The sequence below is a fragment of the Cordyceps javanica genome, chromosome 7 (assembly GCF_051103115.1).
Source record: "Cordyceps javanica chromosome 7, complete sequence".
Classification (NCBI taxonomy): Eukaryota; Fungi; Ascomycota; class Sordariomycetes; order Hypocreales; family Cordycipitaceae; genus Cordyceps; species Cordyceps javanica.
Window position 1 is genome coordinate 2,768,487 of NC_139301.1, and position 26,367 is coordinate 2,794,853.

General features: G+C 53.6%; 6 protein-coding genes across 6 annotated transcripts; 3 read left to right on the plus strand and 3 right to left on the minus strand.

Annotated features, from left to right (window-relative positions):
* Positions 1-853: 853 nt before the first annotated feature.
* On the plus strand, positions 854-9,399 carry V2A60_010329 (uncharacterized protein; the record flags this gene model as incomplete). Its single annotated transcript, XM_083261586.1, has 7 exons — positions 854-3,763; positions 3,822-4,226; positions 4,291-5,620; positions 7,034-7,297; positions 8,374-8,618; positions 8,670-8,826; positions 8,891-9,399. The coding sequence occupies 7 exons, from the start codon at positions 854-856 to the stop codon at positions 9,397-9,399; spliced, it is 5,820 nt and encodes a 1,939-aa protein (XP_083117712.1).
* A 70-nt stretch (positions 9,400-9,469) lies between these two features.
* V2A60_010330 (class I SAM-dependent methyltransferase) lies at positions 9,470-10,414 on the minus strand (the record flags this gene model as incomplete). The annotated part of the gene is made up of 1 exon (XM_083261587.1): positions 9,470-10,414. The coding sequence occupies one exon, from the start codon at positions 10,412-10,414 to the stop codon at positions 9,470-9,472; it is 945 nt and encodes a 314-aa protein (XP_083117713.1).
* Positions 10,415-11,041: 627 nt separating this feature from the next.
* On the plus strand, positions 11,042-11,424 carry V2A60_010331 (uncharacterized protein; the record flags this gene model as incomplete). Its single annotated transcript, XM_083261588.1, has 2 exons — positions 11,042-11,142; positions 11,226-11,424. 2 exons carry the CDS (start codon positions 11,042-11,044, stop codon positions 11,422-11,424), a joined length of 300 nt encoding a protein of 99 aa, XP_083117714.1.
* Positions 11,425-11,748: 324 nt separating this feature from the next.
* On the minus strand, positions 11,749-13,308 carry V2A60_010332 (protein kinase family protein; the record flags this gene model as incomplete). Its single annotated transcript, XM_083261589.1, has 2 exons — positions 11,749-12,578; positions 13,110-13,308. 2 exons carry the CDS (start codon positions 13,306-13,308, stop codon positions 11,749-11,751), a joined length of 1,029 nt encoding a protein of 342 aa, XP_083117715.1.
* A 3,085-nt stretch (positions 13,309-16,393) lies between these two features.
* On the plus strand, positions 16,394-21,238 carry V2A60_010333 (mediator of RNA polymerase II transcription subunit 12; the record flags this gene model as incomplete). The annotated part of the gene is made up of 3 exons (XM_083261590.1): positions 16,394-17,610; positions 17,665-17,869; positions 17,921-21,238. 3 exons carry the CDS (start codon positions 16,394-16,396, stop codon positions 21,236-21,238), a joined length of 4,740 nt encoding a protein of 1,579 aa, XP_083117716.1.
* Positions 21,239-22,812: 1,574 nt separating this feature from the next.
* V2A60_010334 (uncharacterized protein) lies at positions 22,813-25,706 on the minus strand (the record flags this gene model as incomplete). Its single annotated transcript, XM_083261591.1, has 6 exons — positions 22,813-23,090; positions 23,162-23,311; positions 23,412-24,527; positions 24,594-25,212; positions 25,270-25,323; positions 25,386-25,706. 6 exons carry the CDS (start codon positions 25,704-25,706, stop codon positions 22,813-22,815), a joined length of 2,538 nt encoding a protein of 845 aa, XP_083117717.1.
* Positions 25,707-26,367: the final 661 nt, after the last annotated feature.

A 26,367-nucleotide genomic window follows, 5' to 3' on the forward strand; every position in this document is an offset into this window, starting at 1 on the left:
CAGTGTTTTTTAAGGTTCGGCTAGCCCTTCTGATAACCTCTTGGTGATGCCCGCGCATCGGTGTCACCGTCGAGTTACGAGCAACGTTTCTTTTCTAGGCCCTTTTTCACACGACTTGCGACAGGACAATACTGATAGCCAAGGGCAGGGCGTTATGGAGTGCATGAGTGCTTTTTCTTGCAGAAACAGGGGTTTCCCATTGGCAGCTTCTTTGACTAACGAAAAGACACCCGCGCACCGGCGCCGCGAGACCAGGGTTGTTTCGCCAAATTCTATCAAAGCATGTATAAAAATAGCTAAAGATAGTCGGGAGCTTTCAAGATTGTGTTCTGCTGGCCCTACGACATCAGATCGCACATGGCCCCCCCCTCCCTATACCGTCCGTGTACCAGTAGGGAGTAGTACTGATAGACCGAGCGAGTACCTGACTAACTGGCATGTTTGTGGACACTAGAAGCGGGGCGGCTGGCGAGGTTCTTCGCATTCGTCGGAATCAGTATACGAGCCTATGGGGCCCAGGGGGAGAGACATGAAGCCTACCTCCAGAAAGGGCTGGTGGTTAACGGCAATAGAGCGGACACCATGCAGGGGCTTTGCTACGCCCTGCGGAATGCTTGCCGACCAGGTCGTACTTGGGGGTCGCTGGTAGTCCCAATTCTTCTTGGCGCTTGGCAAAGGTCCCGTGTATATCGACATCTCCATATCAAAACCTGCACTTATGGTATGGCCATCGCATATAAGAGGAGACAACCCCCATAACCGCGTGTTGCACACTTGTACTCGTAGTGTTGAAGGCATCTATCCTCGACGTACACGATAAGATTTATCAGGCACACGATTAACCGCCATCAAAATGGCGCGTGCCTCATACCCTCTAAGGCTCCTGGGTGGCCTCGTGCGCAAGAACATCCTGAACCACATCGTCCGACACCCCATCAGCTTTCTGCTGACCTTCTACGTTCTACCTCTCGCCATCCTGCCGGTTCTCTTATCCCTACCGAAGCTGCTATCCTATCAGCAAGTTTCCGGCGCAGCAGACCCGGCTCCAATCAAGTCCCTGGCAGATACGATAAATCAAAGACTCGTCATTGTCCAGCCGTCCGGCCTAGGCAGCGATGTTCAGAGAGTCATTGACACCTTCACCAAGTCAATCAACCCCGATAAGATTCAAATCATGAAGAGCGACGATGAGATGTTCCAGGCCTGTAGCGCGTTTACCGGCAACCAGGGTTCCTGCCACGCTGCGGTCAGCTTTTACGACTCGCCTGACACGGCTTCGTCCGAGAACCGTACATGGCAGTACACGATTCGATCGGATGCAAAAGAAGGCAGCACCAGCGACTATCTGGCCCACCGGGGCCAAGCGGATGATGTCTATCTACCCCTCCAACTTGCCATCAACAACGCCATCACAAACTCGACGATTATCCCGGAAACATTCATGTTCGCTAGGACCAAAAACGAAACCGAGACGACAAAGAAGGAGGAGGGCGCAACTCTCATCGGAAGCGTGTTTACATTTGCCCTCTTTGGCTGCTTCTTTATCATGATTTACAAGTACACTTCCTGGATCACCCAAGACCGGGACTCGGGAATGTCACGCTTGATGGATACGATGGGCGGCTCCTGGTGCTTACCTTTGCGAGTTCTGAGCTGGATCCTCGTCATCGACGCCGCGTGTTTGCCACTTTTCATCATCTTTGGTATCATGTATGCCAAGATCGCTTTCCCAGTCTCTGATGTGATGCCGTTGGTTGGTTGGCAGATCCTGTTGGGGTTTGCCGTCAATAGCTCCTCAACGTTTGCGGCAGCCTTTTTCACCAAAGCTCGCGTCTCCTCCATCTACATCACCGCCGTCTTTATCATACTCTCCCTGACCATGCAGCTAGTCATGGTACGGTCCCAGCCTCAGCCCATACCTGACGTGATCTGGGCATTGTCCGGAATCTTCCCTAGCTGCAACCATGCCTTGTTCACGAAACAAATGGCTTTCTGGCAGCTCGCTGGAGAGAAGGCAGACTTTTCGAAATTCCCATCGGGGAGCTCCGTGGAGATGATGGACTTGACGGTTGTCAAGCAAAACATCCTTCTTCTGCTGCTAGCTGGACAGGCTATAGTTTACGCATTGCTGGCCATGGCTGTGGAATGGGCATTCCATGGAGTAAGCAGTGGGAGCAGAACATTCAAACAGAAAACAAAAGGGCTCAATGAGTCTTCTATCAAGGTTGAGAACTTGAAAAAGGTCTTCAAACCTGGCTTTTGGAAGTGGTTTTGCTGCTGTGGCAGACGTGGATACAAGACTGCCGTTCGGAGTGTCAGCTTTGAAGCATACGAGGACCAAATCCTGTGCCTGGCGGGCCCTAACGGCTGTGGTAAGACAACGACACTGCAGGCGATGGCTGGATTCAGTAAGCCTAGTTCTGGACGCATCTCACTCAAAGCGAGGCGCGAAGAGGTCGGCATCTGCCCACAGCAAAACACCTTGTGGGGTGATTTGACTGTGCGAGACCATGTTCGTCTATGGTCTCAGATCAAGGGTGGCCATGAAACTGAAGTCGAGATTGACGAGCTCATCGTCGCCTGCGATCTCGAAAAGAAGATGGACAGCTATTCCAAGACGCTCAGTGGCGGACAGAAGCGTAAGCTCCAGCTGGCCTGCATGTTCGTCGGCGGCTCTACAATCTGTCTCATTGACGAGTGTACCTCTGGCCTTGATCCTCTTTCCCGCCGCGCCATCTGGGAATTGCTCCTCAAATACAGAACTGGCCGTACCATGATTTTCACGACTCACTTTCTTGACGAGGTCGACGTCCTAGCAGATCGAATCGTCGTCCTATCAGATGGCATGGTCCGATGCCAGGGCTCACCCGCAGAACTCAATACGGAATATGGAAGTGGGTACAAAGTCATTGTCCCTCATGATGGGCAGCAGCCCATCATGGACGGCACGGGCCAGACCATCACCCACCAAGGCCAGCTTGTCACCACGGTGCCAGACTCTGAGACGGCCACGCGGCTCGCGCGGGTATACGTCCAGAACGGGGTCTCTGATATCTCCATCTCCGGCTCGCAGTTTGAGGACATCTTTCTCAACGTTGTCAACAAGCCCAATGACCTAGAGAGCATCAACAGCAACAAGAACCTGCTGGCGGACGACAAGGGCTTTGCGCTCTCGCCAGCCTGCAGCACGACCTTTTGGCAGCAACTCCGGATCCTCCTGGGCAAGCGGTTCATGGTGCTGCCCAAACTGTGGTGGCCGTACTTCTTCGCAGTGCTCATTCCCGTGGGCGCATCGCTGGCGATGATCATCATAAGCAATGCCTTTGACGTCCCCAAATGCGCAGACGCCAAACCGGTGCTCGGCATGCCGGAGCTCGAGAGCTTTTGGTTCCCCGAGTTCTGCGGAAAGGTAGATTTCTGCACTCAGATGGTTCTGGCCCCGCAGGACGCAAAGGCCAAGCTGCGCGGGCTTGTCGAGAAACCTTTCGAAGACGTGCGCGATGTCAACATTACAGTCTTTGATTCTTACGTGGTCCCCTTGGACAATCGACAGAGCTGGCTCGACTATATCCAGAAGAACAGAGATGCTTCCCCATCATACAGTGGCATATATACTGGCTCTGGGAGCGACGCGCCCATTATTGCGTATCGTCCGCCCTCGGATTCGAGGGTTAGCAGTTCCGCGATGCTGAATCTTTGGAGCGAGATGAACAGCAACGTTCAGATAAAAGCCAGCTTTGGCGAGATTCAGACGGTGAAATCGGTGAGTCAATTGTCTTTGGGCTCCCATGAGTGATTCCTGAAAGCTAATCATGTTGTAGAACGACTATGGCGTCGCAATAATGTACTGCATATTCCTGACACTTGTCTTGTCAGTGTTCCCGCCAGCATTCGTCTTATATCCGGCGATCGAGAAGGCGAACAAGACTCGTTCGATGCAATATGCGAATGGCGTGAACCCAGGTCCTCTCATCATCGGATATCTCTTATTCGATGCCATTTTCATCACTTTCGTTTCCATCATACTGGCGCCTATCATCAGTGGCCCTATCCAGGGATGGATTGGTTCTGGTGCTCTGCTCGGCGTGGCATTGGTCATGTACGGGTTGGCCACCGTCCTCCTCGGGCATATCGTGTCTCATTTCTCCGTTGGGCCGCTCAAAGCATTCATTGCGGCCTTTGGTGTCAATTTGGCCATTTTTGCAGTTAGTGCTGGTGGCTATGCTGTAAGTAGCGGCGCGGTTTGGTTCCGGCAAATGTCATTCTAGCTTTGCTAACAACTTATCAAAGGCGGCAACGCTGTCCTCGGAGGAATCAGCCAGGGCAGTTGCATTTGGTCTGGGCCTATTCTCTCCCATCGGAAATGTCTTTCGAATCATGATAATCGGCCTGAATGTCGCCAATCAAGGCTGCACCAATTTCAATCCCAAATCTTCCAACGGCATGGACAGCTACTCCGGCCCAATCTTCTACCTGTTTCTTCAAATCATCGCGCTAGCGACATTTGCCGTATGGTTAGAAGGCGGTCTGTCTCTCATTCACAAGGGCGTTCCCGCTTCTTCAGAGATGGATATTGAGATGCGCGAGCCCAGCATGCCAGGGAGCGGTGTGGCTGCCGAGGTCCTACGTACCGAGCGCGAGAAGGACGACATGCTGCGGGCAGTGCACGTCACCAAATCGTTTCGATCAAACGTCGCTTTGGACGACGTTACGTTTGGATTGCCTACTAGTCAAGTGCTGGCTCTGATCGGCCCCAACGGAGCTGGCAAGTCTACTCTGGTCAACCACATCCAAGGAGAGCTCGCTGCCGACAAGGGTGGAGTGATGCTAGGCGGTGATAACGCCCTGAACTCGAGTTCCAAGAAACACATTGGAGTCTGCCCCCAACACGACGCATTGGACCTTTTGACTACGCGGCAGCATCTCGTCTTTTATGCCAAGATCCGCGGCGTCCCAGACATCAATAGCAACGTCGACTACCTACTCAGGCGACTCGACCTCGAACCGCACGCGAAAACGGCAGCTGGAAAGCTCTCCGGCGGTAACAAGAGAAAGCTGAGCCTGGCGATTGCCCTCATGGGCACGCCGCCCGTGCTCGTGCTGGACGAGCCCACCACAGCCATGGACGCCGTCTCCAAGCGCGTCTTTTGGGAACTGATCAAAAAGGTCACCGAGGATCGGTCCATCCTCCTCACCACCCACAGCATGGAGGAAGCCGACGCACTGGCGGACCGTGCCGTCATTCTGGCGACAAAGGTGCTCGACATTGGCACCACGCAGGACCTGCGTGCCAGATATGGAACCCAGAGCCACATCAATGTCCAGCTCAAGTCGGCTCCGCACACATCAGAGGAGGAGATGCAGCGTGTCTGGGCACACATCAAAGAAGGCGTACCGAGCGCGGCGCTGGAGCGAGACATGAGCCGCGGCCAGCTCCGCTTCACAGTGCCTCTAAAGGGCGAGAGCGGAGGGGAGAGCAGCAGCGTAACGGTGATCAGAGTGACCGAGTTTCTGCAAGACTTCAAAGAGGAGCTTGGCATTGCTCACTTCAATGTGGGTAGCGCGACGCTGGAGGGTGCATTTTTGAATATCATACGAGCCAACAACTTTCAAGAGGATCGTACACCGGTTAAAAAGCCAAGACGCAGGTTTCTTTTCTGGTAATATCTGTATTTGTTAATAAATATATAAATATCCATTCCAATACATGGCTGCCATGAATACGTCAACAAGTGCAGCAATGAGGCCTCGGTCCCGCGCATGTCAGCGAAGACATCTGTTCAACTGAGTTTGTCGATATTGAGACGGTTTAAATCATACATTGCCCTACTTGCTCTCTCGCAGCCGACTTGCAGTTTGTGCGTATCCTCATACCTGGTTCCCATCACGGCAATTGGTCTGCTAGGGTATTATTCTCCAGGCGGACTTCTAGGCCGTGTGATAATTTACTATTGCTTCGAGTAACAGCACATGTAGCAAGCGATTGGATGTCTCAATATCGGAATCTGGCCCATAGTCAGGCTCAAGCCTACAGTGCTACGAAAAAAGGTCTACAGCGCGTGCTGGGCGCAACATTGCTGTATCGCGGAGAGAGTCGAAGAGACAGCAAATGAAGAATACGTCTCGCATTAACGTGTCAATATATCGACCAAGTTATAAACTTGCTGCTCCAGGACATCACATCGGGGCGGAGACGCACTACTGGACTACCCATCAATGTTACTTATGAGCGCTCTTTGATCGAAATTCGCGTACCAGTAGCACATCAGGCTATCTTCAGCGTTTCCAGCTTCGCATTTGAATGGACCTATACCAATGATGGAATTATGTGGCTTGTTATATGCTTGCTAGAGGAACTTTTGTGAACAAGGCCGAGCCGGGCCGGTTGGCGGGATCCTGCCTAAGAGCCTTGATGGCCTCCGGCTGGGAACCCGGATGAGCTGAAGATGTTATTAGATCATTTGACCGGATGATCTCACCGACGCGGGGCCCCGGAAACGTTGTATAAAGCAACCCAATTTTGTATATCAAGGACGTTGGGCTGGTGCTCGAAGCTCTTGTCCAGATGGGGTAGCAAAAGCTGCGATTGTGCAATCTTACTCCGGAGAATACAGCACTCGACTCTGCCTCTTGAATCAATCAATTTCTGAATCATTTGAACCCAATTATTGAACACTATGAGCAAACCATGTGGCTCGGCCGACGATTCGAGCTTCGGCCCATCCATCGGCTCTTGTTACAGAGACTTTGACTTCACGGTTTTCTTTGAGGAAACAATACTATCGCTAGTTCCCTCTGAGACCAGCGCTGAGAATCTTGCCGGCCTAATCAGCAGAACAATGTTCCACTGGATTAATCCGCTTCTCATCTCAGGATTTCAGGGTTCACTGAAGGGCCGTCGATTGGGTCCGATCGATCCGAAACTCGAAGCCGCTTACCTGACTGAAAGATTTGCTTCTGTTCTATCAAAATTTCAGTGTTAGACTTGCCAATTTCAAAGTGTTAATTCATTCCTTTCTGATGATTTCTGTAGCGGGAATTGCCAAAGGAGGACTGAGCGTTGTGATTCTAACGTGCGCTGGCCATGATCTGCTCCTCGCTGTCGTCCCCCCACTTCGCGTTTCCCTGTTTACTCCTATGCAGCCATCTCTCACCGACTCGATCCTGGGCTGGCCCACTAAGGATGACCACGACGTGACAAATCAAGGCTATGGCCTCATTGCGGCTACTTTTTTCGTGTATTTTGGCATTACAGCGAGCGTCGACCCCGTGGGCGGTCTTCCTGGCATTGACCACCGTTAGCAGGCATCATACAGTTGGTATTGGCACCAAGTGAAAAAGTCAGCCACGATGATCCGTGGCGGGCTCGCGGTCACTCTTTTTGACAAGCTAGTACGACTTGCCGAGAATCCGGCCGTAGAGGCGCGAGCAATGACACTCATGTTCAGCGACACCCAAAGAGTCATGTCCGCGATGAATTACTTCCACGAGCTTTGGGCCGGTGCAATAGACACTTGTGTCGCTACATGGCTTTCATATCGCAAGACCGGGTCAGCGAGCTTTGCAATGTTGGCAATTACGATTGGTAGCTGAAGCTCGGCCAGACACGAAATCGCCGAAATCACAACTAACGCGAGTGAACAATAGTCTCATCGGTTGTCTGCGTCAGTCTTTCCAAGAAGATCAGTTGACTGCAGCAAGAGTGGCTAGCGGCTGTTGAAAAAAGACTGGCGCGTACGAAGTGCCTGCTGTCGTCTCTCAAAGCGGTCAAAATACTGGCGGCGAGCGATCGAGTCTCGAGCACAATCTCAGCTCTGCGTCGAGCCGAACTCGCTGTTGCTTGGCCTTTTCGGAGACTGAAGATTCTCACAACTGCCATCTTTCAGTATTCCAGTCCACACATCTTTCAAGCTCCAGTTACAAATCCTAGGACAGCGTACAGTAGCATGACCTTATCGCCGCCCCTTGTTTTCGGGGTGTACGTGGCCATCAACCCAGATAACCACGGTCTAGATGTTTCTAAACTGTTTTCATCTCTCACTCTCATCAGTTTGCTGGCAAATCCTGTGATGCACCTCTGTCAGGCTATTCCAGCACTTGCTGCGGCTCACGGCTGCATGGCTCGAATCCAGTCTTTCACGGAGCTCGACGAGCGAAGTGACCAAAAAATTACATTGCCTTCGGTGAAGGACACAAATACAACAGGTCAAGTGATCTTGTCATTGAAAAATGTTTCTTTGGGCTGGCTACCGGGAAAGGACATCCTCCATCACATCAATCTCGATGTTAAGCGCGGATCGCGCGTGTCCATTATGGGACGCATTAGCGCTGGCAAATCTCTTCTTCTTAAAGGAATACTAGGTGATGTGGCAGGGATTTCGGGTGAAATAGCGTTTGAGGAAGGTGCATCCTTTGCGTACTGCAGTCAAACTCCATGGCTGGAGAATGTGTCAGCCGAGGAGAATTGGACTCGGCGCGGCACCGCGAAGAACTGGAATCAGCTGGACAAGATTGCCCGGAACTACGGACTCAAGGACATTCAAGAGCTGCACGACTACAGAACCGGAGCAATCGGCAGTCAGGGTGTAAAGCTCAGTGGCGGACAGCGGCAGAGACTGGTAAGCCGGCCATCTGATTTGGCGCAACGACGTTTTTAACAGATATATCAGGCACTTGCACGAGCAGCCACTCTCGAGAGGGACGTTTTACTTCTGGATGATGTATTTAGCGCCCTCAATCGCCGAACAAAGTTGCGCGTGGCGGAAAGGCTGTTGCGCTCACGAGATGATCGAAATCAAAGTACCGTAATCTTCAGCACGCATGACGGTACGCGTTTTCGCTCAGACATGTAGGCACGCTTTGAGATCCACTGCTAAACAAGGCCGCAAAGAGCATATTGCCAACATGGCTGACGAGGTCTACGAAATCAACCAATCCGGTACACTTGTTCGCCGGCCGACGACGGAGCCGGCATCAGAAGCTCTGTCGGACGACGGTGACCTGTCCCCCGAAGCCAAGGAGGAGGTTGCAACCTCGGAGACCTCGCAAACATCTCCTTCAGATACCATCAGCCCTCCGAGCCCTGACCCTCGGGTCAAAGACATGGATGTTTACAAGACCTACCTGCGCTCAATGGGCCTTGGCAACGCTGTGGTGTTTCTGCTGCTCGGTGGGCTGTACGGTCTCGACGAGGACGCGCAGCACCGAATGGAGATGCTGATAGAATCCAAGTTCCAGGACAAGACTATCATCTCCGTCTGTCACAAGCTTCCGTGGGCGCTCAAGTCGGATCGCATCATTGTTCTGGAAAAGGGAGAGATTATACACGATGGGGCGACGCGAGACATTGTTAAAGAGTCTACTCTATTCGCCGGCGCGTCGCTTCCGGATATCGAGTAGAAAATGGTGTTTATTTCTGGCCTCATTACTATTCATCTCTATAGAACATTGACCTGGACAACCATGATTCCTACTGTAGCTCGAGAACCGCCCATACAACGTCCATGGTAGCAACGGGCTTATCGACGGCTTCCAGGTGCGCCATAGCCTGTTCGACTTGGGGGATATACCTCAACACGCTCTCTTCCTGCTCCTTGGGAAGTCTCAAAGAGACGACTTCCTCCTTGAAGCTCGGTGCCGTCACGATCCTGGCCTCCCAGTAGCCGTCACGCATCTCCTCCGGGGGGGTGACGACGCCGCGGCGAGCTACCGACCAGCCCGCGTCCTCGGCCACCGCCAGCAGCTCTTCCACCTCCAACGCCCCGCGGATGTTGAGCGTGCTTGGGCTCCTCTCCGGGTCGGGATATTGCTCCCTGAGCGCGTGCAGACGCATCTGCGCGCGCGCCGCCAGTTGATGGGGCCGCTTCGCCGCCGCCGCCGCCGCCGCCGCGTCGTCGTCGTCGCTCGATCCGGTGCTGTATTCTGCCAACAAGACCCGAGGGATGCGCGCCTTGGCGAGCGCCGCAAACTGGGCTCGCACCACGTCGCGGTCGGCCAGGTACCAGAGACTGTGGCAGAAGACCGCCGCGTCAAAGGCGACGGCGCCGCTGTCGCTTCTGCCGTGCAGGAAATCGGCCAGGTCACTCCGGACAAAGGTGATGCGCGGCCCGAGTGCGGACTTTTTCAGGTAGTCCTGGGACTGCTCCAGCGTGAACGGGGCGCCGTACGACGGCGCGGCGGGATCCAACCCCGTGGCGTGGCCGTGGTCGCCTACAAAGTAGGCCAGCACGGCCGTGGACTCGGCCTGTCCGCAGCCGACATCGAGCACGCGCCACGCGGCCTCGTCGCGGATGCCCCAGGCACGGCACAGCTGTATGCGGTGAGCAAAGGTGCTGTCCAAGGCCTTGTCCCTGCCGGTGCCCTTGTGAAGAAAGCAGGCAGACAGCGTGTCCAGAATGTCTTCGTCGGCGGACATTTTTATGACGGTCTCGTTGGATCTTTGATGAAAGGAGGGAAAAAAAGATACATTGGTCAATTCCAACTGGAGAATGTCGACTAGACGTGTAAAGTCGAGGAGGCGTAGCTAATACTCCGCAGCCGAAATCCTCCTCGGTGTAGTCCCGAACATGGCATTGATAAGCATGAATGTGGTGGCGTTGACGAGTCGTAAGTTTCCGATGCTAACTGGCTTGTGGGATTGGCGCAGCCTGATTCGACCTGTCTTCTTGGTATGAAATCCTCCGAACAAATCATGGTCAGGCTGCGACGAGAAGCTTGATCGGTTCTGGCAAGTACTGGAGGCTGCCGAAACAACTCGCTGCCAGTACGAGAACAAGAAAACAAAAGTTCCCAAGAGCTAATGAGCCGGTATTTCGCGCCCCGTTTACCCATGGCTTCACATTTCGTGATGGCAATGAGAAGCCTAGGTGGTGCCGGTAGGTAGAAGGGACTACGAAAACGAGCCTGTGACTTGAATATTGAAAGAATAAAAACATCGAAACGCTCAGCTCTGCCGTCTTGATGTAAAGTCCTGTTTCCAGTGATTCAATCGTGCGCACATTGACAGCACAGGAAAATTGTGCTACATTGATGTCGGCGCGCGATGCCGGCGGCCGGTTCCGTCGAGGAGCCGCTTCTGGCGGCAAATGCCCCGACCAACAAACTAGCAGACGATGCGGGAACGGACAATATAAACACGAAATTGTTGCTCATCTTGTTTTCTCAGCGTCCTCGTGTCCGATCTTGGTTACATCATCAGCCTCACCCTTCTGACGCGCATCGCTGAGGATATCATCGGCCGGCGCCAGTGCTTGCGAGCGTCGGGGCAAGGAGTCGCTCACCGAGGCCGACAGCGGCGGGCGGTCGAACGAGGCGCGGTCCAAGATAGCGGAGGTCCTGGGATCTGTTGCCGAGCTTTCAACTTCTCCCAACAGTGATGCCAAAGACTCTCAGTGGTACCGTATCAGCCGGGGCTTGGCTATGTAGACGACTGACAGCTCTATGCACCGAGAATATGTTTCGATACGTTGTCCAGAATAATCTTCCAATACGGAGGCTGCAAGGTGGTCACTTTTAGTATATGCTGCACTTCTAATTACGAAAGAGATGGGATCGTCGAGGCAGTCTCAAGATTGTTCTGATCCCAGAGATGATGCGTGTGTTACCCTCGCCTTTCAATTTCGCTAGATATAGCGCTCGAAACCGGCACATACAAGCCTTTTGAGTCTCTATTACAAAGAATGTTTTTATAACGCCAGAATCAAATACAATATACCTTCATTTTACACGTGGAAGGCCTGAATTAGCCACTCATTGCTTTTCGAACCACGTCTTGCGAAAGAGCCTTGGCCGCGCAACACCCCAGCGATACCAAGATCTCAAGATAAGAAGGAAGCGAAACCCAAAGGAGAAGAGTGAAGAAAATACATGCACTGGCCGGTGTTGCGCATGAAGCAGAGCCAGGACGGTATTCGCAGATGGTAGTTCTTGCCGCCAGCAGCTGTTGATGACGCCCCCGCACGCAACGTCTCTTAGCTCCGGAAACGACTGCCGCGTATAGAGCCGGACCACCTCGTCATCTTGACGATTGCTGTACGGCGGAGCTCGCTGCATGATGTGGTAGAGGGACGAGCCCAACGCGAAAAGGTCTGTGAGTGTATTGCACGGCATGTCAGAGTCCATGGGACGCGGGAGAAAGTATCTGGTGCTTTCCAGGCAGAGCGGCTTGAGACCATCAACCGAAGAGCCAGCAAAGTCGATGATGCGGATCGACATGTCGGAATCGAGAAGCATATTTTGGGGTTTAATGTCGCCATGAATGATGCCGAAATCATGGAGAAACGCGACGCCTTCAGTCGCCTCGATACACCATGTAAGCTGTTGCTCCGGGGTAACGTGAGCCGTCGATGCAAGGTACGCTTCCAGAGTTCCGCGTGACAGGTGCTCGAATATAATATAGCTGTTGGGTCCATCGTCAGAGTAGCTGATCATGGTGAGCAGTCGCTTGTGCGATGGCAGGCGTCCATACACCTTGACTTCGCGCATCAACTGGCGAGCTTGGCGTTTACTTTCACTGGTGCACTCTTGCGGTTGAGGCGACTTCTTGACCCTGTCTCCTGGTGGCAAGACTTCGACGATGGCTGTATTTCCAAAAGCAAGACAGGTTTTCTGTTTCCTCGTTCAGCGGCGGAGCGCCCATCACAAGCGGTAAAATACGTACGAGCCTGGTCTCTATGGAGGGTGGGAAGGGATATTCGAATCCATCATGAGCAGCGCATTTGTTTGATGGCGTACATGGGCACCGACCAGCCATTTCTATGGTGATTGCTCAATGACATGTGAACCTCTCGACGGCAAGGCGACACCCTGATTTCTCAGTTGACCGACCCCCTTGCTTCCTCGCTGACAAAGCACGGTCATACTCATATTCGAGTATTTCAGTGAATCACTGGTAATTATAACGAATTTCAAACTTCATACCTAAATACCTAGAACGCGTAGTGCTATGACGCGACTGATAGTATGTATGGTATTATCTCGTCAACTCTAACTGTGAATAGACTGTCAACTTTTCTTAACCTCTCATGTCCCCTACGCGTAATGAACTCTTGATTGAAAATGCGTTTTGCTCTCGCTTTCATCTCACCCGTGATCTTGCGCCAATCACGAACTGTCTCTATGACATTTCTTGACAATTATGCTTGCGGACGCGACGTCGGCTGCTCCGCGGTCGAGGGTGCCTCTGTACTTTGGGGCATCGAACTTGGCATCGGCAATCATTGAACCGCCCGTCGCGCCGTACTTTATCAACAGCAACCCCTGGGTTCCGGCGGTGGTTGGTGTATGCTGCAACGCCCTGGCGGTAGCCATCGCTGCCTGCTTACCAGAGACATTGCCGTTGTATTACACATGACGATGATGCTGGCCATGGACAGGTTTGTGCAGACCAAGCTGCGCATGTCACCTTAAGGAAGGACTTTTCCCTTGCCAGCGTGTCGATTTGTCTATTCACTGCCGGCTTTGACACGCTTGCACTTGCGCCGACCGTGGCGGTGGTTATTCTGGGTAGGTAGTGCTCGTTCAACGTCTCCAGGTTGCTGATTCTCACCGATACACTGATACACTAATACGGGAAAGCGGTCGGGATATATAATCTGGAGAGTGGATTTGGCAGATTTGTAAAGTCAATGGTGAGCACCATGGTTGAGCCACATCGATTAGGAGGCATAAACAGCACCTTGTCGATTATGGATACGGCCGGGTCGTTTTTAGCCGGTCCTATACTCGCCCACGCGCTGAAATGGAGTATCAAGCTCGGGCACAGCTGGCGTGGCCTGCCGCACATGGTAAGTAGCATCGGTTCTTTGCGGAGCGGCGGGCGTGGTCCTGTTTCTGGTCAACCCCTGCTAATACTAGTAAGGGGGAGGCACCTTTCGCCGAGAATGGTGGTGCCCTCGGTATGTCGATGATAGTGAACACGGGCATCCGTACTCCGTACTCCGTACCAATATTTACCTATGTGCAGATTATGAGTGCAGAGGTCTTTGTTGAGGTGCAGAGTGTCTCAGGTGCGGAAGGAGTAGGAGGATCTGTGCTTTTTCCGCGGTAGGTGCGGCGCTGGTCAAGTACTGACTCGTCGGAAGAAGTTGAAGTTGTCATGATTGTGACGGTTGTAATGTCTGTGACAACGGGTTGTCTTCGGCATGTTGCTGGTTCTTGCCTATATTAATCATGAACTTATTGTGTCTGACAACGAGCAGGTGTCTGTAAGAGTGTCGGGCGGCTTCACACGTCGCTGGTCGTGAATGAAACTTGTTTGACCAGATGCTGACCTATCGGAGGACAAGGTTTGGCTGTGGTGGTTGTGCCATCGGATTAAAGGTTGGAGGGGTGGAGCATGGAAGCGAGCGAGAGGAGGGGGAAGAGGAGGTGGCGCGATGGGTGGCAGGTGGGTGGATGGATGGGATGAGTTTTGGTGGTGGTGATGATGGTGGTACTGGTGATGGATGGTCGTGCTGATGGTGATGATGATGATGACGATGGACGATGATGGTGGTTGTGGTGGTGATGCCATCAGCAGATGGGCTGTTTGCTCACAGACAATGAGTAGAGACAAGGCAGTAAGTACTTACTCAGTACTCCGTACTCCGTACAAAAGCAGGTACATGCAAGGTACTTGTGCAGTCATACGTTACTTACAGCGGCCTGCTGACACGAGCCAGGTCAAAAATGTCACCGGGTGACCAGAATCAGGCCGTTGCGGTAGTAATTGTAGGGGGTTTGGTGAGTTTTAGTGAGTTTTAGTGAGTTTTAGTGACTTATAGCGGTGGCAGTGAATGCCGAGTGCTGATGGAGCAAGGGGTCAAGTATTTTATTTAAGGTGCCTGTTGCTATCTTAGGTTGGTAGGTAGGTAGGCACCGTTAGGTACTAAGGCAGTAGATTGGTAGGTAGGCAAGCACGCAAGTAGCCAAGCAGGTATCTAGACACCTTTTCCAGGACGTGGCGGCTTCCCGTGACGCTATTCCCAGGCTGGGTAGGCCGCCGCTCGCCTATAGGAGGCAGGCATCAGGATCCTCTCCGCATTGGCAGTACCAAGAGGTGTCAATATGCTTTGGTAAGTCAAATGCTCCGTAACTTGGCGAGTAATAAGTATGTATTTGGTGCGAGTACGGAATATGAGAGGGCCGGATCGTAACGGGTAAGCCGGGGTGAGCGGTTACAGGGGGGCCGCTACAGGGGACACTGTGGCTTTCCTACCTGCTACTTTAGTACTTACCTACCAGTACTTACCTGTAAGTATTAGTAGACTGTAGTTAAGTAGGTACCTTACTCAGTACCAGTAGGTAAGTAAATTATTACTGATACTCGGTGGACTTTGTTCCAGGAGTGTGCTCGGCTCGGTAGGAAATGTGGCTAGTAGACTGGAGGATGGTGTTTTCTAGCATGCCCAGAATGGCATTGTATTTTTAAAATATTTTTAGGACGTGCTGTAATAATTAGAGGCTCGTAGAGACACATGTCAGAATACAATTACATGTCCGAGGCCATGTGAGAAGATACTTGTAGGAAGGTATTCAGTGGTTCTAGGTGCCAAGGTGCCTACTTGGGTAGTCAGTACTTACGTCCTGGTCCTGCAAAGCACCACAATCATGGCCATCCCTACCGTACCGCCTTGAATAATTATTCCATGATTACAAGCTTTTTCTATACATTTGAATCAGAATCTACAGCAGAATCTGCAGACTGAATTTAGGGGAAAAAAAATCTTGTTGACCGTTCAGCCGTACAATACTTACGCAGTATCTAGATATATGTCTGCCCACCTGCCTCATAGTAGGTACCTATCAGTACTGAGTAATGTACCCAATACTTTGACGCCCCACTGCCCACAATCACCCAATCACATCAACACCGCCACTACTCAGTAAGTATCCGTACCTAAGCAACTAAAAGCAACTACTGGCCGGTACGTACCGTTTTTGGGACTACCGCTTCCGCACCTGCACCTCCACCCAATTCTCAACTGCGCGTGCCGCTCTCTCCACGATATCTTCACCCCCCCGGGAATCCCTTACATTACTTGGCCTCTGCCATTTCTTCCGCCGACGAACCGCCCCTTCTATCCCGTCCATCGATTGTCGGCTCTATCTCGCCTTCGGACGCATACACTACTCCATTTTTCGTCCACGGTGTTCTCTCGCTGCCCGCCACGGCTCGCCTCATCAAGTCCCGCGCGGCGTCGCCGACAACACCGCAAACGCCCGCCCCCTGCGCCCGCTACCAACACAAGCTTAGCTTTTGGCGCGGGTCGAATCCTGCCTTCTTTGGCTCCCACCGACACGTCGATTGAGACGCCGGGCTGGCCTCTCTTGCCTTTCGCAATTCCTCCCCAATCACCTCCCTCACTACCAACAAGCACCTGGTCGGCATGGCGTCTCACCTCCCTTCCACGGCATGAGCTCTCGGAATTCCATGGGCGCTCCGCAAAGAGCCCAGCAGAGGGCGCCCACTGGCTCGGCTCTCCAGGCTCATCACCGCACCAGCTCCTCGTCGTATATACCACCCCCTTCGCCCGTCCGCAAGGATGGCCTCGTCGACCACGCCCAACCGACGGACCCGGCCGATGCCTCCGCAGCCTCGTCGCAGCCCGCAACAGCCTCTCGCCACGGCGCGACTCCGAGGCGCACCGCCGGCTCCAGACTTCGAATCGAACTATCCAACGACGACAGCATAACACCCGGCCCCGCGACCGATTCCCCGCTAGCCACCCCCTCGGTCGTGTCCCATAGCGCCGCTCCGGACTCCGGTACAGACGTCAGCGGCCACGGTAGCCCGGCCCTCTCTCGAGCCTCCCACTCCGATTCGGCCATCCCTCTGATGCCCATGCCTCAGCGTCGACCTCCTCTGCAGCGCTTCGTCGCCAGCCACAAAACCGCCGCGCCACCCGCCGCACCCGTCAAGCGTGACGCCAAGCCCAAGCAGTATACCATCGAGGTTCCTCCCGCCGCCCCGCGGTATCTCTCCACCAACAAGCCCGACACACTGCACCGCGATCCTTTCAACAAGGGTCTCTTCTCCGGCAATGCCGACTTCTTCCCCTGGACCGGCCGCCACCACGAAGACGAATGGAGCACCGAGGCCATACAGAAGGGAACTTGGGACCGCGGCAGCCAAAACGAGACTTCCTCGGCTCGGCTTGCCGTCTACCCGTCCTTGAAGCAGAAGACGGGGCTCAATGCTCTCTCTACCATCTTCATGGGAGTCCTCAATCAGCGACGAAACCGCGGCCAAATCACTGCTCCGTCCACCTTCAAGCCTCCTCCTCGCGTCACACTCACCGATACGAAACGTGAGGTGTGGCTCAAGGATCTGGCAAACCCGACCATCTCGCTACGACGCCTCAGCCGCACCATTCCCCACGGTATTCGCGGTCGAACGCTTCTTGACCAGTGTCTCAACAAAAACGTGCCCACCGAGCGCGCCGTCTGGCTGGCCAAGTGTGTCGGTGCCAACGAGATCCGCGCCTTCAAGCGCAAGGGTGGTAGCGGACCCTTGGTCATGGGCAACGAGTTCAAATGGATCAGGGACTGGACTATTTTTGTGGAACAATTCGTAGACTCTGTAGTCTCCTCCGTTGGGGACCCCGACTGGAAGCACAGAGTGACGTACTCGTAAGCCAAGCATTCCAAACATGACAGAAAGCAGCCCTACTTACCACGCCTCAGCATCCGCCTCGCCACTATCCTTTACTCCGAACACTTGCTAGATCGAGACCACTACCTAGAATGGATCGTCTCTGGGTTGGAAAACAGCAACCAGGCCAAGTTGCCCATGTGGATATTGATTTCGCAAATATGTTGGACAGACATACTGCGATCTCGGAAACCCGGTCGTCGCCTGGTGTTCTCTCTACTAAACCATCTTAATATCGTATGCTTCTCTTCTTGACCCAGCTGCCATGGTCCTTGCTAATTTGTTCAGATATTCAACGACCCCGATCGAGACATTCTATTACCGCTCTCGAATCAACTCGTGTCACTTCTCAAAGCTCTCGTTACAAACAACCCCGAAAGTTTTATACAACCATTACAGTGGCTCAGATACCGCGAATGTCTCTCGGCTTTTCTCCCAACCGAGGAGCGAGCTTTGCAGCAAGCCTATCGCTCCATAAACCAAAGGAACTCGGAACTCCTAGTCTCCAGCACCGCTTCCCCACCTGTCGGTGGCAAAGAGCACCTGGTCAAGCTTCTGGACGCTACGCTACACGGCAAGGTCGATCGCGAGCTGTCCTACAGGTGCTGGTCGACCTCGGAAGACAAGACACAGGTCCTCAAGACTGTCATTGAATGGGTCACCTCGTTTCACCGCCCTGGTCTGGAAAAGATCTATACCGCCGCCAACCTGCTGCGTTCCTGGAGTAGCTTTCGTGTCAACACAACAGGCGCTATCCTAGACACTCTGGATTCTATAGAGCCCGATGATGTGGTCCGAAAAAGGGCGGTTTATCGTCTCGTTACCGAACTGGCGCGGACTGGGCATTTTTCCGTTTCTCAGTACATCCAGTGGTTGATTGCTCGAGGAAATTGCCACAGTCCTGCTGACGTGGAAGACACAGGCCCATGCGCATCCAGACTGCTCGTTGAGCTACCCGTCTCCTGCATACCAGAGGACCGCAAGATGGATCGCGCCAACCTGCTGCGCCGTGCCGCCAACTACGATGTTGCAGATGAAGCTCGTGATATCGATATTGCCATTAACTGTGTCAATCAGACGATCGGGCTTTCTGCACTAAACAATCTCGGTCATGAAAATGCCTTGCCAAATAAGCCTATCCCACTGCGCAAGCTTCTCAACCGCATCAATAGCAGCAGCTTTGCGCTGAAGAGTGCCGTTGGTTCTCATCTCCGCAACGCGTTCCAAAGCCTACTTCCGCCTCGCCTCGATACTGATGTTTCCTTGAACGTATTCACGTCAACTCGTACCATTCTCGAAACAATCGGCGACTTTTCCATGTTAGGCGAAGTGCTCAGGAGCTGCTCCAAAATGTCCAACATTGAGGTTCTCTCTGCCTGTGTAGACACCATCAACGTCAATCTGCAGGTCCTTCTCGCCGTTGGTATTGCAGATGACCTCTTTTCTCTCTACACCGAGCGACTCAAGGCGGCGAGTCGCGAGCACGGGCTCGTAGCTCGTCCTCTGCTTGCCGCCCTGTCGTCCCTGGCACAGCGCATGCCTAATCACAGCGAAATGGCCAAGAACCTACAGCAGGAGCTGACGCAGACTGACCGTAGTAATCCTATCGACGCCTGCTCCCCTGTCTCGGATAACATGGTGAGCCAAGCAACGAGCCCGGAGGGCGAGTTCTCGGAACAGATTGACAAGCTGCTAGCAACGGGCAACAGCGTTGACCACCCGACGATGAACCGCCTTTTCCGCAACATTGTTCCCCGTCTCGAGGCCGGGTGGAACAAGCTGGACGCGAGTCGCCGAGTCTATGCTTCCCTCCTTGCCAGATTACGCATATTTGACACCCAGCATTTTGACAAGCTCATGAGCGATTGGGTCAGCCATATTCGGTCGCTCAAGGAGCGGCCTGCGCTTTTGGAACTGCTTCCGCTGCTCGTCAGTCTCGGTTGCCTTACCATGGTCACCGTTCTACATACAGCCAATGCAGCTCCCGTGGCCGCAAACGTCAACGCCGTCGACTCAGAACCACCCCGCGGGTCCGCCGTCTATCTTCAGGAGCTCTTGCAGCTCATTCTACGCAAGCTGCCCAAACAAAACCCGCTGACGGTAGACGAATCATACCGCTTTGTTGTCTATCAGCAGTCTGCCAAAATTGAGCATTCCAGGGCACTGCTGCTTCTGATTCGCAATGCTGTTCAGGAGTATTCAATCCTCCGTAACCGTCCTACCGCAACTACGCTCCCACTGGATGACCGAAAGTGTCAGGATGATGTGCTGGAGGCTTTACGAGCCTTGGTAGTAACTGACTCTACTGCAGCTGCAGAAGCCCTCAGTATGAAAGAGTTAGCTCCCGAGGCCTCTGCTTTGATCAGGACTGTTGCCGCCAAGCTGCTGACCCCTGGTGACGAAAACACGAGCTCTTCGTTTGACAAGATTTTGGGCCTGGCCAATGAGCTCACGATGCCATTTTGCCAGCTCAGTCTTAGTATGGAGCTCTCGTTGCCGCAGGACAACCGCGGTGGCGCCGGCAACGAGCCACCGCAGGAATCGCAGTTTGATGTATTTGCAAGGGCTATGGACAGCGCCATTGAAGCTCGTAACATAATGTGGACGAGCATGCTACCTTGCCTCAGCGACGACATCACGCAGCACCTCCGCAGTCAGGCCCACGGACGCTTCCTCAAAATGATTCCCTCGTCCAAGGCGCCCAACTTTGCAGAGCTGGCCACGAGCGAGGATAGAATCCAGCTAGCCAAGAATCTGCTCGGCGTTATCGAGGCCATCATTTCGGGCCAGCCGCCTTCGAAATCCGCACAGCTGACCGCGACGCTGGTAGACAAGCTCACCGACCTCTGGGAAATCATATCTGTCCACGACACGTCCGCGGCCCAGGATGCCATTCGGCGGCACTGGCTGCCTTTTTTGCTGCGCTTCATTACCCTCCACAGCATATCCTCATCGTCGTCCTCGGATGCGTCCGGCGCGGCACCCGCAGCGGCCTCGCCCGCCGTCATCAACAAGGCCGTCAGTAACGTGGGCGCGCCGGCGAACATGTCCACCGCCCCTTCCAACAGCACCAACAACATCAGCAACAATAATCATAATCATGAGGCCCGCGCGCGCATCGTACTTGTACTGTGCGGGATCTTGTTGGCGCTCGAAGCGCAGCAGAGACTGCCCCCAGCCGGCAAGCTCGCGCAGCAAGTCTTTGACATTGCGCTGCTCCTCGTCGATGGCCTCCCCGACGACATGCGACTGCACTGCGCGCGCAATGTGCTTGCCAACCCGTCGGCCATCCCCAACGGTGCCAGCGGTGCCACGGCCTCATCCCGTGCGGGTACCTCGGACCCGCGCATTTACTACCTCTTCAGCGCGCCGCGACCGACCGCCGCGGACAGCTTGATGCTTGCGCACAGGGATAAGAGCGCGATCCCGCTCAGCGCCGCGGCCCGCGGCCTTGGTGCCATGTACGGCATCGGCCCGACCCTCCAGGAGAGGTACAGCCACTTTACGCTGCGTCGCTGGGAGGCGCTCAGCGAACCGACGCCCAACGTTGGCGAAAACGACACGAGTCTGTCGCTGGGCTTATTCGAGGCCATCAAGATTCAGTAAATTGCAATGGGGTCCCTTTGCTCGTACATTACGACCAATGAAAACTTTGTTTTTTTCCTACGACGAGAGCAAATTCTGCATATACACAACATCATTTAACGATTGAACGCCTTCATCCGCTCGTCTTGACCTTTCTCGCCGTTTTATTGTTTTCCTATGTATCAAATTCTCTTTTCCTTTTTTTTCATTTTTTTTATTGTGTCTTCTTTCAACAGCATCATTAGCTTTTCCAAACATTCGGGGGCAAGGGAAAGGATGGGCGTTTCATTCATTTTGTTGAAATGGGAGAGCTTTCTGAGGTTGCGTAGTTGCGCGCAGATTTCCATCAGCATATTCGGCTGTTTTTCTCTGCTCGCCTGAACCTCTTTTCTTTTTCCTTTTTTTTTAATTTCCGCGTCACATTTTATGTATTTCACTTTTTTCCTTGGCATCATTTGGGGGGTGTTAATGCACCCTCCTCGCATGGGGTTTAGGGATCAACCCACGCAGAACGGAAAACAAGAGAAGGGATGAAGAAATGAAACATTGAAAAAAATCATGTCTGATTCGATACTTTTTTTTGCGTGTGTGTATGTGTGTTTGCATTAGAGAAGAGGAGGGGGAAACAGTGTGTTCTCATCATCATCATTAGCATCATTGAATGGCGAAATAAAGAAAGTCCAAGATGGGGGAAAACACGCAAATCGCATGCGCAGAGAGACTGGGTGGTTTTGAGGCACACTCGCAGTTTTTTGTTTTCTCTCTGTATTCTTTTGTTAGTCTTTTTTTTGTCTTGTTTTGTTCTGTTACTGGTTTTTCATTCTCGATCAATTTTTCATTATTATCATCTTGGCATAGTTCTTATTCTTTAATGGCAAGAAATTCAATTATAAAGACCAACGGGCAAAAGAAGGACGTTGTCTTGTATCTTCACCTTACCAGTGTGTGTGTGTGTGTGTGTGTGTCCATCAATCAATCTCCTCTACATACTACACAGACGAATCAACTCATGTCCATGGACAAATCATGTATTTTTTCTTTTTCGAGAAGAAAAAATATCTTCTGTCCTTCTTTCCTCATGCAGGAGCCCCAAATCAGTCAGTACACATGGCAAAAAAGAAAAAGCAGAAACATAATTTGTTTATTAGACATGAGCTGTAAAAACTTTGGACAAGAAAAGATGAAGAAAAAATTGACATGCTACGTCGAAAGAATGGAAAAGAAGAGATAAAATATGTCAATCAATCAAATAAAGGGCCATTGGCAAAACATAAAAAAAGAGTCGACTTGTGAAGAAGAAAAAAAGCTACAATAAGAAAAAAATAATAGACAATAGACAATAAGACAATAAACAAGAGACAGGCGGGTGACCAACATCATGACGCCGTGCTGGGAATGGATGGGGGAAAAGGTAGATAGATCTCTTCTTGACATTCGAGCAAGGAGAAAAAAAAAAGAGATGGAAAAATATAAAGACGAACCAGATCCAAGCTTCTCTCCATTTGACCAAGACCCAGAAACCCCCAGAAACTCGTGAAAAGAACAAAGAAAAAGAAAAGAAACAGGGCTCAAACTGTCCAGAAGTGCTCGCCGTTTCAATCCTCGTCAAAGATCTGGTACGTGTTTTGCAGAATGGTGTCAATGACCTTGATCTGCCAGCCCGCGTCCGTCATGGCGGTGCTGGGGTCGCTGCCCATGAGCGTCGGGCCAAAGATGACGGCCAGGTTGTGCGAGTTCATGCGGTTGATGTGGGCATTGTCCATGACGCGGTAGAGGTGCAGCGTGATGGCGCGCAGTGTCGCGTAGTTGGGGTCGGGCAGCGAGTTGATGATGGCGTGCAGCGAGTCGCGCCGGACAATGTCGTCGTCGTGTTCTGAGCAGAGAAAAGGGAAGGGTTAGTCGCCTATGCGGAGAGATGGATGACGGAAAACGAATGTTCCTTACTGGCTGCGTTGATGAAGCTGCTGTGATGCTCCGAAGTCAGGATGGGATCGGGTAGATCCCGGAAGAATTGTTTCAGCAGACCAGTGACACTGTTGACGTCGTGGTAGAAGCTTTCCGGGTTTCTAAAGTCCAAGGCTGGGTTTTGGGAGTCTATCAAGCAGAAAGCAGTCAGTACGCGGTTTTCTCTTCTTCTTCGTTTTTCTATTCCTCTCCCACATGGCGTGTCAGCTTCTTTCCAAGGTTTACGTACCTGCATCAAACATGCTCTTGAGCTTGTTGATGTGAGTCAGCGAGCCAGACTGACGGTAAATACCCTCCACGCCAAGCCCATACATGTCCACCGCCTGGATGCACTGGTACACGACCATGGGAACGGCCAGCCCGTCGCGCTCATAAAGTCTAGCCAGCGAGACGCCAAAGACGGGCTTAGACGGGGTTGGGCTGGCCATGACGCTGGTGCCATGAGCGCTAGGGTACGCCGGTGGCTGGCCCTGAGGGACCTGTCCCGGCTGCAAGGCGCCGGGGTGGGCACCCGGACCAACTGGGCTCTTGACATCGCCAGGGGGTCTGAACGGCAGCTGGCTTTGTTGCGGTGACCCGCGCGGGCCTGCGCCGCCGGAAGCGCCTGGCGGTCTAAAGGGCGGCTGGCCTTGCTGCGGAGATGCTCGTTGACCTGGAGGGTTGCCGCCCTGGAACGGCAACGCGCCAAGCTGAGGCGGCGCCCCGGGCTGGCCACCGTTCCCGTATCGTGGAGCTCCTTGCTGAGGAGGTCCTAGAGGAGGACCGCCTCGTCCACCATATTGCGGCGGCGGTCCTCCCGGGCTACCAAAGCCACTGGGGCCGCTGATGTTGAGAGGGTTCCCTTGGCTGACGCTGCGGGTGTGCTGCTGACCAAACGGTCTTGGCTGATCTGGAAGCCCGCCTTGAGATACACCAGGAACCTGCCCCGAGCCTTGCAGGTTACCGGGGCCGTTGGGTCCGGGAAAGTTACCAGTGCTGGATCTCGTACCCACCGTCTGTGGTTGCTGTAAAATGGGGCTGGAGATGTTGGCCGCAGCAGATGGATTGGCCTGGCCAAAGGAAGACACGGAGCCTTGCTGACCTGGCGGAGCAAACGGTTGGCTGTGAGGTCTGGGGGCCGCGGAGGCCTGAGGATTCAGCAACGGGTTCTTTTCGTACTTGACTTCGGTGGCAGGGGCCACCTTGGATTGCTGAGCCAAGATGAACTCGTTGAAGTCGCGCTCGTTGTTGATAGAGGAGACAGCCTGACGAAGGCTGCGAGGCTGGGGGGTCGTCTCTCCGGGCTGGTTCTTGAAAGGGTACACAATAAGACCATTTCCGAGGAGAAGCTTTTCGTTGAAGGCAGCTAAACAAGAAAAAGGGCGGGAGGTGAGAAATTGTGAATCAGATTATGACATTCTGCTCGACTTACCAAACTTTTGCATCTGCAGGGTGGTGGCGGAGTCGGTCTCGTAGACCAAATCCTGGAGGGCCCTGACAGCCTCTGGGCGATGCGAGGCTTCGAGCTGCGACTTTTCCGTCTGCAGCGTCTGCACGTGGGTGTAATACGTCTGGTCGGCATTCTGGGCCTTCTTGAGCAGGTCCTCCTCCTGCTGCGCGGCAGACTTGTGCGCTTTGAACGCGCCGAGAACCTTTCCACCACCCTGTCTACCCTCCCCGGTCCTGGCTCTGTCGTACTCTTCGGCTAGCGAGTCGTACTTGGCCTTGCTCTTGCGCATGGCCTGCTCGAGGTCGGCAACCTTTTGCTCGGCGGACAGACCATTGGTCTTCCAGGTCTTTCTGCCGCGCTCCGAGTTGTTGGCCAGCTCGATCAAGTCCTCGTGCATTTGGTGGAGCGAGGCGGCGAATTGAATGCCGTTCTCGGCCATGCGGTCGTGAATATACATCATCTCGTCGTAGGACTGGGCAAAGCTGCCTGTGCGGTGGTCTGTTCGCCGCATGTTATCCTGTGTCGAGCGACAGAGTTTCTTCAAGCTCTGGGCATGGTCGTCCTCGAGAATGGCACGCTTTTTGAGAAAGGTCGCAAACTCCTGGGGTGGGCAATATCAGTTGGTGTTTGCTGTACACGGATGGCGCTGAAATCTTACCTTGGCAGAAGCCACACTCTGCTTGAGACGATTCAGTAGGGTAGCAATTCCAATCTATATGAAGGGTTAGCAGCTGCCGCTTGGTTGCCTTTGCGCCGCCCGGAAAAATCGCATACCTCGGAGGAGAGAACTGCGTTAACCTGCTTCATCAGCGCAGCTTCAGCCGGGTTCGGACTGGAGGCATCAGGAGGGGCCGAAGCTCCGCCTGGAGCTGCGGCTTCGGGAGCGTTTGCGGCTTCGCTCTTGTCGTCGTCGTCGGCGGCGGCGGCGGAATCGGCGTCGGCGGCCTGGGACTTTTCTCCTTCGGGGGCAGGCTCTCTGGTGCCGCTATCTTCGGAGGTCTTGGCCGCTGCGGGCGCACCAGGCTGGGATTGCGGGCGCTGTCCCTGGGCGACGGGCAAGGCGTCGTCGCCTGGCCCTCGAAACTCTGACGACATTGCTGGCGTCGTGTCGTGTGGCCGTGGCGGGGTGAGCCGCTGTACCGGTTATTCTCGCAAGACGGTGCTGCAAAAAAGTCGAAGCGTCGACACGGGCCACAGATGCAGGGTGAGAGAAAAAAGAAAAGGTCTTGGTCGTCGCGGGGACAGGAGCGCTCGGGTCCTGTCGTTGGGGGCCGGGAGGGGAGGGGGGCGGCGCCCAGCAGGGTTTTGAAGCTGTCGTATCGGCGGGCGTCGCCAACCAAGATGCGACGTTTGCAGGCGTACAAGGACAGGCGCAAACTCAATGGAAGTGGGGTGGAAGCTTTGGGGCGCAAAAAGGGTCTCGTAGCAAAAGAGGCTGGCCCGTACGTAATAGTCGCAGTCAAGGGAGGGTGCAGAAGTGATGCGAGAAGGATTGGTAGCTGGGCAGCAGGAGAGAGCTTCGTGGCAGCCAAAAGTGGTGGCGGCGCAGAGAGAAGAAGCAAGACCCGGCCGGCCGAGTGAGAGGTGTGGCTGATGCTGGTCCTCAGTTGTCAGCCACAATGACGCGCCTCCTCCAGGCCCTGACAACTTGACTTCCGAGTACCTTGTCAATAACACAAGGGGCCCTCTGTAACTGCATCAGCAGTCGTTTTCTCACTCTTCACAGGCAGACAGGCAAACAGGGCAGCTTGTCTCG